The 11,666-nt window shown below is 34.7% G+C and overlaps 1 protein-coding gene across 1 annotated transcript; it reads left to right on the forward strand.

Moving 5' to 3' along the window:
* Positions 1–699: 699 nt before the first annotated feature.
* Positions 700–11,655, forward strand: afg3l1 (AFG3-like AAA ATPase 1). Its single transcript, XM_058767947.1, is given in 18 exon segments — positions 700–1,016; positions 2,010–2,100; positions 2,177–2,265; positions 3,367–3,516; positions 3,731–3,805; positions 3,882–4,006; positions 5,702–5,784; positions 5,787–5,971; positions 6,050–6,187; positions 6,290–6,320; positions 6,323–6,442; positions 6,643–6,750; positions 8,118–8,243; positions 8,463–8,573; positions 8,905–9,020; positions 9,325–9,525; positions 9,883–10,077; positions 10,963–11,655. Coding segments are annotated over 18 exon segments (2,283 nt in total). The 5' UTR covers positions 700–902; the 3' UTR covers positions 11,188–11,655.
* Positions 11,656–11,666: the final 11 nt, after the last annotated feature.

Below are 11,666 nucleotides of genomic sequence, written 5' to 3' on the forward strand. Positions count from 1 at the left end.
TATTTGCTATGTTCCAGTGTTTTAAAAGCAGTTTAGAGGAAACAAGGTTAGCAGTGCCCCCAAAAACACTAGTAATTTAAGTAAATATAGTGTTTTTGAACCATAACGTGTATTTATTATAGTGTTTACAACACTTTGTTAATTAATGCTACAGCATATCAACTATAGTGAACTGATTAACTGTAATAAATACTGTAGTATACTTTAGTTTTTACTACAGTAAACTAGTGTATTGTAGTATAATATAACCTATAGTTGTAGAAAACTTGTATAAAGTAATTTGTTTATATTACTATAGTTGTTATATTACCGCTGCATCTATAGAATTACCACAACAAATTAATTCAAATACTTTACTATAGTATGGTTCAAAAACACTTTAGTATTTTTTCATGTGGACTTTCTAATCTAGCAAATAGCGTAATTACGTTATAAATGCTTCTCATTGTAGTTTCATCAGATTATCTGAGGATAGTTTTAAACTGTACAAATGTCTGTCTTTTTTACGCAACCAATGAAATCCTTAGAATCGGTCGCGGGGCGGGGTTTGCGCTTGAAAAAGTCACGCCCTCACCGCTATGCACTGCAGGCATATGACCCAAAGTCGCCTTTCACTGCCTGTTCAAAGCTAAATTACATTTTCTCGATAGATATATATTTATATATATATATTACTAAAAAGAATGCTGACCTCAAAACACATTCAACAAATAAAATTACTTTTTTATCTATAAAAATAATTTTCAAAACGAAAGGAAATCGGAATTTTTAATCAGGCGTCAGGCAGAGGCGGCCTGTGGGGTCCTGTTGGTGGAAATGTCATTCAGAGCAGCAGTTACTCAACTCATGGAGACCGGTTCAGAGAGACTGTTGTGAAGGATTTGTGCTGAAGTGTGGGGCTCATGGCAGGGCTGTTCTCCGCGGCGGCTGCTGCTGCTTCTGTGCGCTTCGGATCCAGAGCTTTACTGCGCCTCAGCACCGGAGCCGCGGCGAGACTCACTGCTGCTCATCCGCGGGTGAGAGGACACACACGGATCTATCATATCAGCTGTTTTCACCTTACATAAACATATGTGATAGGCTGTCGGTCTGTTTTGTCGTGTGTGTGTGTGTGTGTGTGTGTGTGTGTGTGTGTGTGTGTGTGTGTGTGTGTGTGTGTGTGTATATACAGTAGTCAACATTTGAAGTGGATCAAAAAAGTTCATCAAAGTTGTCCTAAGACAAGAAAGCCTTGAACCACTTCAGATGTTGACTGGTGTATATGTTATATATCTGTCATATATACATTCCTGACATGTGTTTATGATGTAACGCATCTTTGTTGTGATGTAACAGACAACTGTGTCATGATGAGTAAGCTCTTGATATACAGCGGTGGCCAGTATTTCCACCAGCTTAAAAAATGTGTTTAAGTCAGTTATTTCTATCTTTTGCTGGAGTGTGTGAGTAGAAATATCAGTTTATATTTCCAAAGCTCCTGAGAAACTCTGCTCAAGTGCACCGAGGGCAAAGCTGCTTTAAACACAAAGGATGCTCACACACCAAATGTTGATTTCATTTAGTTAATAGAAGTTAATTGATAAAGAAAATCTGTTTATGAAATTTTTTTTTGACAGCATCCTCATTTTACTGCGTTTTTACACAAGTGCCTACAGCTTTTAACAGTCCTGTAGCTTTGCAGGAGGTTTCTTGAAGCGTTTTGGAGACACAGTTCTTCTGGATTTCGTCTGTCTCAGTTTCTTCATGTCACTCCAGACAGACTGATGGTGATCAGATCACATCTCTGTGTGGAGCAAACAAAAATCTCACTGGATTATTACAATTAATGGCTAAATGAATGTTTGGAAATGTAAACTGATGTTTCCTACTGACACACTACAGCAAAAGATAGAAATAACTGACTTAAAACCATTTTTTTAGCTGGTGGAAATGCTAGTGTGCTAATAATTTTGGCCACCGCTGTATGTTTCAAGTATGATTCATAATTCAGCTCGTAATTTCTTCCTCAGTTTTTAGCCCTGAACCGCTTTAAAGCAGGCTCATCCATAGGGAATCATTACACATTCCCGCTCTTGTCTTATTCCACCGATGCACCTAAAGGTAAGATATATCACCAGAATTGACAGTATTTGTTTTTACTTGAATCATAATCTATAAACTGTCATAAAACACTCAGATGGTAAAGCAAGTGGACCGGAGCATCAGCCAGGAGGAGGAAGAGGAAGGAAAGGAGGGAAGAAAGACTGGAAGACTCGATTATTACAGGTAAACATTGAGAGGTCATTCACGTTTCACCCCAAAATCTGAAGAAAAGCTTTAGGATCATTCAATTGTGGTATTATTTTCATGATATTTAAACACACTTTTCAGTTTTCTGTAACAAGCTGCATTATCTTTTTAAGATTTATTATTATTTATTTGGTATTATAGCTAGTGCTGTCAAACGATTAATCGCATCCAAAATAAAAAATGTTGTTTATATAATATATGTGTGCACCGTATATATTTATTATGTATATAATATTTAATTTTATATTTAAGAAAAATGTTGTTTATATATTTAATACATTTATATAATATAAAATATAAGAATATAAATATATAAATGTATATACATGTAAATATTTCCAAAATATATACCGTATGTGTGTGTGTGTGTGTGTGTGTGTGTGTGTGTGTGTGTGTGTGTGTGTATGTATATATTAGTGATGTCAAACGATTAATCGCATCCAAAATAAAAGTTTTTGTTTACATAACATATATGAGTCAGTGTACTGTTTATATTTATTATGTGTATATATAAATACTCACACATGCATGTATATATTTAAGAGAAAAATAATAATAATTATATATATATATATACATATATATAATAAACACAGTACACATTTATTATGTAAACAAACTTTTATTTTGGATGCGATTAATTGTGATTAATAATTTGAAAGCAGTAATTATGGCAGTAAGATTTATGTTTTTGTCACACTATGGTGATAAGAATGAGATTCTCTAGTCTAGTCTTTGGGTTCTTCATACAAATTATTTGAATGTTTTAATAAAAATAATAGTAAATAAATTACACACACACACACACACACACACACACACACATATATATATATATATATATATATATATATATATATATATATATAGAATAGTAGTCATAATTGGCCTTTATTTTTAATAAATAAAGGTCAATTATGAGTTTACATCATGGTATCCATTTTTTTAATGTCCAGGTTTTTTGTTTTTTTTTAAAGAATAATTTCTATGAAGGTAATGTTTTTTTATCTTCGTGAAAAAAGTATTTTAGCATTATTGCAGTAATATTGAGGCATGTGTGTTTTTAATGTCTCTCAGAGAGATGTACCGTGGGACGATAAGGATTTCCGCTATATTTTGATCACACTGGGAGGCGTCGCGTCCGTCCTGCTGTACCTCTACCTCAGAGATCCAGGCCGAGAGATTTCCTGGAAGGATTTTGTCCATCGGTACCTGGACAGAGGACTGGTGAGAACAAAATCTGTGATTAACAGAAAAGAGTTATGACATCTGAATGGTGAATATAGCTTCTCAATAACCTACAGACGTGTGAAGTGAGTTGGCAGTGTTGTGTGTCTTTTTCTTGATAATGAACACATTTCAAAGGTCTTCGAGGGTCACAGCACACAGTAAAGTGCTATTGAGTCATTTTTGGCACTGAAACAATCTTTTTTCCGCTCAGGTGGACCGGTTAGAGGTGGTGAACAAACAGTTTGTGAGGGTCATCCTGGTCCCCGGGGCTGACAGCTCTGAAGGAGTGAGTTCCAGTCATTTGCTGTGCAGTAGCTCATATCTTTGTGGAATGGCACTAATATGTTGTTGTTTACCTTCAGAGCTACGTGTGGTTTAACATCGGCAGTGTGGACACGTTTGAGAGGAATCTGGAAGCTGCTCACTATGAGCTGGGTCTGGAGCCGTCCCATAGAGCAGCAGTGGTCTACACCTCCGAGAGTGACGGGTGAGTCTGGGATGAGTATTTTATTTTTTAATATATTATTTTAATTTTACACTCATAAATGAAACTACTGTTCAAAAGTTTGGGGTAAAAAAAAAAAAAAAAGTTTAAGTCTCTTCTGCTCACCAAGTCTGCATTTATTTGATGAAAAATACAATAAAAACAGTAATGTGAAATATTAGTACAGTAACTGTTTTCTATTGTAATTTATTTTCAAATGTAATTTATTGCTTTGATCAAAGCTGAATTTTCAGCATCATTACTCCAGTCTTCAGTGTCACATGATCCTTCAGAAATCATAATAATATGCTGATTGATTTATTTATTTATGCTTAAGAAACATTTCTTACTATTATCAATGTTAAAAACAGTTGCTTCATATTTGCTGCTACATATTTTTGTGATGCATTTTTTTCAGGAATCTCTGATGAATATAAAGTTCAAAAGAACAGCATTTATTTGAAATATACTTTTTTTGTAATATTATTAAAGTGTCAATTAAAAATTAAATAAAAATATCAATTTCTTTAAAAAAAAAAAATCATAATGACTCCGAAACTTTGAACAGTGTAGAATATAATAAGTTTATTAATGCATGAAATGTTATCTTTTTTTTTTTTTATTGTTCTTAACTGTTAATTATATTTTATTTAAATCTCTTTTGCCCAAAGTTTTGGTCTGGTTTATTGCATTGTCTTTAATAAACACAATATGTTGACTATAGAAAATATCAAAAAAGTCATAATAAATAATGTTAATAGTAAAAACATGTTTGTTTGTTTTTTTTCAATAAACAATAATATATTTACTAAAATCATGTTTTTGAATAAATATCAGTATAATTCCAACTCCGACGGGTAAAACATTCAACAAAACCCAACAAACGTTTGTTTGTGTGAATTGGCCTTTACAAACAGCAATTTATTCGAATCATGTTTTCAATAAATGCATTCAAATAATGTGTTTTAATAAGTGTATATAATTTAAACACATTTTCATCAGTTCCATTCAGATAAAATAGAATGGCAGAAGATCTTAACCTTAAATGCCAAACTTAACACAAGATGAAGGTGCTAGCTAACATGACATTAATACTTTACTCAATATTAATAACTTGAAATATTGAGTTAAAACTAGTGCTGTCAAATGATTAATCGCATCCAAAATGAAAGTTTTTGTTTACAGAATATATGTGTACTGTGTATATTTATTATGTATATATGAAGACACACACATACAGTATATATTTTGAAAATATTTACATGTATTTGCATGTATATATATTTATATTCATATAATTTATATTATACATAAATATATTTAATATATAAACATAACATATTTTTATTAAATGTATATATGCATGTGTGTGTATTTATATATACATAATAAATATACACAGTACACATATTTGACAGTTTGACAGCACTAGTTAAAACACATAAAAGCACAAACCAACACACTGTCACGTGAAATGTTATCTCATTTATTTCTCATGTTTTTTACAACCATATGCTGCACAATGTTCTGTCATTTAAAAAAATTCATTGGTTTGTTGCTGAGAGTAATGATTCCAAGCTGGCAGAAGCATTGATGTGTCTAGAGCCGTACACCACTACTAAATAATTATTAAATTAATAATATTAAACCTAACTAATATAAATATATTTATGCTGCTATGTCTTCCTCTTTCTCCAGGTCTTTTCTGATGAGTTTCATTCCCACCCTGCTTTTAATTGGCTTCTTGCTTTTCACTCTGCGACGTGGACCAATGGGAGGAGGATGGGCGGAGGAAGGGGCGGGCCCTTCAGCATGAGTGAATCAACCGCCAAGATGATGAAGGACAATATAGACATCAAGTTTAAGGATGTGGCTGGATGTGAAGAAGCCAAGGTGGAGATCATGGAGTTTGTCAATTTCCTAAAGAACCCACAGCAATACCAGGATTTGGGTGCTAAGATCCCTAAGGTACGACCTTCCAGAAGGAAAACAAGTGAAGATTATTGGCTGAACGTTATTATTAATTAATGTTCTGTGTTTCTTCAGGGTGCTGTGCTGTCAGGTCCTCCAGGAACAGGTAAAACGCTGCTCGCTAAAGCTACTGCCGGAGAGGCAAACGTTCCCTTCATTACAGTCAACGGTTCAGAGTTTCTGGAGATGTTTGTCGGAGTTGGTCCAGCCAGAGTAAGTTTGAGCAGTGAACTGTTGATTTCCAATGATTGTAAATTCCATTACAATTAAGCATTTTTGACATGCAATTTACTTTCTTTTTCTTTTCTTCATTAGGTGAGAGACATGTTTACTATGGCGAGGAAGAACGCCCATGCATCCTCTTCATTGATGAGATTGATGCTGTGGGGAGGAAAAGGGGCGGAGGGAATTTCGGTGGGCAGAGTGAACAGGAAAACACACTTAATCAGCTATTGGTGGAAATGGACGGTAAGCGGTCCGAGGTTTGATTAAGAGGTCATAGGAAAGATTAACATAGTGGAAATAACTTGTATTGAAAGTCATGGAGCTTATGGAAAACTCTTGTATGTTTAATTTGTGTACATGATTTTGAGATCTTGACTTGTATTCAATCTGAAAAATCCTTTGAAGATGCCAAATCAACATTATAAATATTTTTGTTTTTACAGGTTTCAATACAAGTACAAATGTTGTAGTTCTGGCTGGTACGAACAGGCCAGATGTCCTTGACCCTGCATTGATGCGACCAGGGAGGTTTGACAGACAGATTTACTTGGGTAAGAACTTTGTCCTTCAATTCAGTGCCACAGAATGTATATAATATTTAGTGATCAAGCGATTATATTATATCAGAGGTCTTCAACTAAATCTGCTTGAGGTTCAGTAATGAACCCTGCTCACCAGCAGGGTATCTCCATATATTTAAGCTTTTTTTTAAGACTTTTTAAGACCTGCACAAATAACATTAAAATTATTGTAAAAAGCATGATTTTAGAGTTCAGATACAGGCTTTCAAAATAACAAATGTTTTTATAAAATGATAAATTTCACATTTCAGCCTTTAAACCATTTTTTTTTTTTCAAAATATAAATAATTTTATTAAATAACAAATATATTTTGCTTTCGAAACGGCAGAAATGTAGCATTTCCCTGATAACGGCAGTTCACAAAGCAGCACTGCATATTTATTCAATGAAATCACAGCCTTTTGAAGTTCAGTCACAATCCCTGTCTTTCCGTCGCCAAATTTAAGACCTCCTGAAATCATAATTAAGATTTTCTTGTACCATTTAAGACTTTTTAAGGACCCATCAACTTTCCATAATTTTTGAGAATGGCATTTTTTTTTTTTCACTCACTAATTTTCATCTGTCTGCGTGCTACGCGATTAATCGCATCCAAAATAAAGGTTTTTGTTTGCATAATATATATATGTGTTCTGTGTATATTTACACAGTATATATTTTGAAACTATTTACATGTATTTACATGTCTATATTTATATTCCTATAATTTATATTATAAATAAATATATTTAATATATAAACATAACCTATTTTTCTGAAATATATACATTCATGTGTGTGTATTTATATATACTTAATAAATATACACCGCACACATACATATATTATGTAAACAAAAACTTTTATTTTGGATGCGATTAATCGTTTGACAGCACTAATAATAATACTTTATTATGTACTGTCAGTTTTCAGCAAATACAAATTTATATCATGAAAACAGGTCTTTGAATATCTAATAAATATTTAATTTCACCTGGTCTTTATCAAGAGATTATATTCCAGAGTGCACTGACGGTTACTGTTTTTTATTTTTATTTATTAATTTCAATATTTGCTAAAAAAAAAAAAATACTGTATTAGAATCAAGATGTTGCTATCTAAATGATACATCTTATTTCTTAAGTTTAAAATATTTTAGTTTGTTACATTCTTTTCCATATTTAATTTTAAAAAAGAATTCTTTTTTTTCCTAATTCGGTATATTTATTATGAAAATTAATTGCAGCAAGTGTTATTTGTCTTTCAAACTGAGTTGACCACCAATAATATTCATGTGTAGTGGGCTTAGGACAAATATTTTCTACTATCTAAGGTCTGTACTCTGTCAATCCTTCAGGGCCTCCTGATATTAAGGGTCGAGCATCCATATTCAAAGTGCATCTCCGGCCACTCAAACTGGACCCAAATCTGGCCCGTGATGTCATTGCAAGGAAGATGGCAGCTGCTACACCTGGGTTCACTGGTGAGTGAGCATTGAGTTAGTTAGACACTTCTTTTCCTGTTGAACAAAATAAATGTGCAAGCCATAACAGAAAAATTATACGTTGTATGATAATTATATATTTGAAATTCATGTGTGAGCGTAGGCTGATGTAGCTGATATGATAATTAAGCAATCATAAGCGCAGGCATAATATTGCTGTTATTGCTATATAAAGACCCTAATTTTTCTCTCCTCCAGGTGCTGATATTGCAAATGTCTGTAATGAAGCAGCTCTCATTGCTGCTAGACATCTGAATGAATTCATCCGTGTTAAGCACTTTGAGCAGGCCATCGACAGAGTCATTGGAGGTAAAAGGAAGAGCTTAGAATTGCAGCATATCCTACAAACATCCTACTAACAATGATGTTCAGATCTGCAAGTCTTATTAGTGACGTCAGCAGTGACCTGTGGTGTACCTTAGGGTTCAGTCCTGGGTCCCATTCTTTTTCTTATCTACATGCTTCCTTCCATTAGATAACACAAAGTAGGAATGTAGACTTTCTTAATTCATTCCTTTTTAGTGGTGTTGAAGCTTTCCGTGTATGATTGCTTGAGTTGGCTTATGCAGCTTTAACTATCCTAAATTTTAAATGAAATACATTTCTTAGTCATTCCATATTTTGTGCTCTCATGTTACAGGTCTGGAGAAGAAGACTCAAGTTTTACAACCCACTGAGAAAAAGACTGTAGCCTTTCATGAAGCAGGGCATGCTGTAGTGGGCTGGTTTCTCCAACATGCTGATCCATTGCTCAAGGTGATATTATTTCCCAAAAGATATTTTAAATCCCTTTTACATAACTTGAGTAACCAAATTAAATAAATAACACATATTTTAGCTTCAAATGAGAAAAAGTTCTTTGTCATTGTCTTTGCTTTAAAAAAAAGTTAACAATGAACAAGGGGCAAAACTGACTTTGTATAATCTATGAGCATCATGTTACACCACCAGGATTAGCATTGCAGCAGTACAGTTCAGTTTAAATAGAGTCATTCATCTGTCAATTGTTTTATTGAAATTTATTGGATTCATTCACTCATTCCCTAATTTTATGTTCCAGGTTTCCATAATTCCAAGAGGGAAAGGCCTGGGCTATGCACAGTACCTTCCAAAAGAGCAGTATTTATATACACGGGAGCAGCTATTCGACAGGATGTGTATGATGCTTGGTGGGCGCGTGGCTGAGCAGGTGTTTTTTGGCAGGATCACGACTGGGGCTCACGACGACCTTAAGAAGGTCACACAGTCAGCATATGCTCAGGTAAGAGATTATGCTTGCTTTGTATCATTCATTCAGTGGTTCAGTGTGCTACAGCATTTGCTATAATGACATGGCAACATTAGACACTTTTTTCATTTAGCAGAAGCTTTTATCCAAATGTACAATACTTACAGGATCAATCCATTTTGGAGTAGAGCTGAAACTAATGATTATTTGGTTAATCTGCTAACAATCTCTTAAAGTGATTCTTCGACTGTTCTGGCAGGCAATGCAGTGATTAATCAGCATAGTGGTGATAGCCCATTGATTGCTTCTTGAGGCTTTCAACCTATAACTTTATGATTACAAGTTTACAACTTTATTTGACAGTTTTGTTCCCTTACTCTTCTGTTGTAGATTGTTCAGTTTGGCATGAGCGAGAAAGTGGGGCAGGTGTCATTTGACCTGCCCCGGCAGGGTGAGATGGTTCTGGAGAAGCCATACAGCGAGGCTACGGCAGAACTCATTGATGAGGAGGTCAGAGATCTGGTCGACCGGGCCTTCAAGAGAACACTGGAACTCGTCAATGAGAAACACGAGCAGGTGGAAATGGTGAGAACCAACAGCTTGATATTATTTTGTCCTGGAAAACACTGGTGCCTCATGCTGTGCTTGGATTTATAGCTTTAAATAGAGTGGAATCTAGCTGCCATTACAACAGCCCTCAAAGTCATGCCAGAGATGCCAGAATTAGTGACCTGCGGAGTGCCTCAGGGTTCAGTCCTTGGTCACATTTTTATTTAAATGAGGCAAAGTAGTGGTATAATCTTCAACAGTTTTGTTGAGGTCACTCAGCTTTATCAAAGTTTTTAGTTCATACTTTGAGATTTATATCTCTGATTTGAGTGAAGCTAAGATTTCAAAAGGGCTTTTCACACTGTGCTTAACCCTGGATAAAGGAACATTTCATGCTTGTAATTTAGAAGCAGGGCTAGCACCGCTTTTTACATGGGGTTAGAGGCAATGGCAATGCTTTTGTGATGTTAACGCTGCATTGCAGTGGCAAACTTGTACTGTGTGAAACGAAATGCTTAGCAACAGACATGCAGTTGCGTTCCTCATATTCACATGCTTTGCAATGTGACAGGAGCACAGCATGTAAAAAGTCTATTCAGGGGCTTGAGGGGAAATGTATCAAATGGTGATGGAAAACGCGTCAGTTTCATTGAAGAGTATAATTCTTATGTCTAGTAAGTCCATTCAGGAAAAAAATTGAATGTACATTGTGAAACGTCAACTTATCAATACATAGGATGAATTGTAAACCCTGGGAAAATTATGAGCAGTGTAAAACATGAAGCAAAATAACCCAGGATTTAGTTTTTCCAGGATTTAGAATGACCCAGTGTTAAATATTTCAAGCATGAAGAACTGCAAAGTGACCATCTCTGTCAGGTAGCAGAGTTGATGCAAGTATGCTTTTGTTTTTGTGAATAGGTTGGTAAACGCTTGCTGGAAAAAGAAGTTCTAGACAAAGCTGATATGATAGAGTTGCTGGGGCCCAGGCCATTTGAGGAGAAGTCCACATATGAGGAGTTTGTGGAGGGCACTGGAAGCTTTGAGGAAGATACAAGTCTTCCTGAAGGGTTGAAGGACTGGAACCGAGAGAGAGAAGAAACCCAGGAAGAACCTCCAGCTTCACAGGAAAAACAGGCTGCTTGAAATAAAGACAGCCCTCGAAATAATTTCCACCTGCCTCTTGACACTTGCCTTACTGTGGAAACTTGGTGGGAAAGCAGAGTCTTCTTGGTTTTAAAGAGGAAGATGTGAATTTTGTTGGTATTTGCATTTCACTTCCCTTGTCCAAAGCAGGGAAATTTTACTGAATTTGAAATGCCTTAATCTGTGCATTATGTCGGCATAAACTATGCCTGATAAACTTTAACACCCAACACCTTGAACTCTTTATGCCAGATCAAAAACTTAGAAATATCTTATTAGATCTTTTATCTTTCAGTTTCTGCCATTATATCATAAACTCAATTCTATCCTTTTTATCCTCTCTTCCTCTTAATAGAAGTGTAAGACATGTATATGTGTACAACTTTCATTTGTGTTCTAAGAAAAAAATGTTTGGAAAGTGAAATTGTGATTATTTAATTAAATTAAAGGAGTTGTTTCATACATTGATTTTCACAAGG

This window comes from Onychostoma macrolepis, chromosome 25, assembly GCF_012432095.1.
Source record: "Onychostoma macrolepis isolate SWU-2019 chromosome 25, ASM1243209v1, whole genome shotgun sequence".
Taxonomy (NCBI): domain Eukaryota; kingdom Metazoa; phylum Chordata; class Actinopteri; order Cypriniformes; family Cyprinidae; genus Onychostoma; species Onychostoma macrolepis.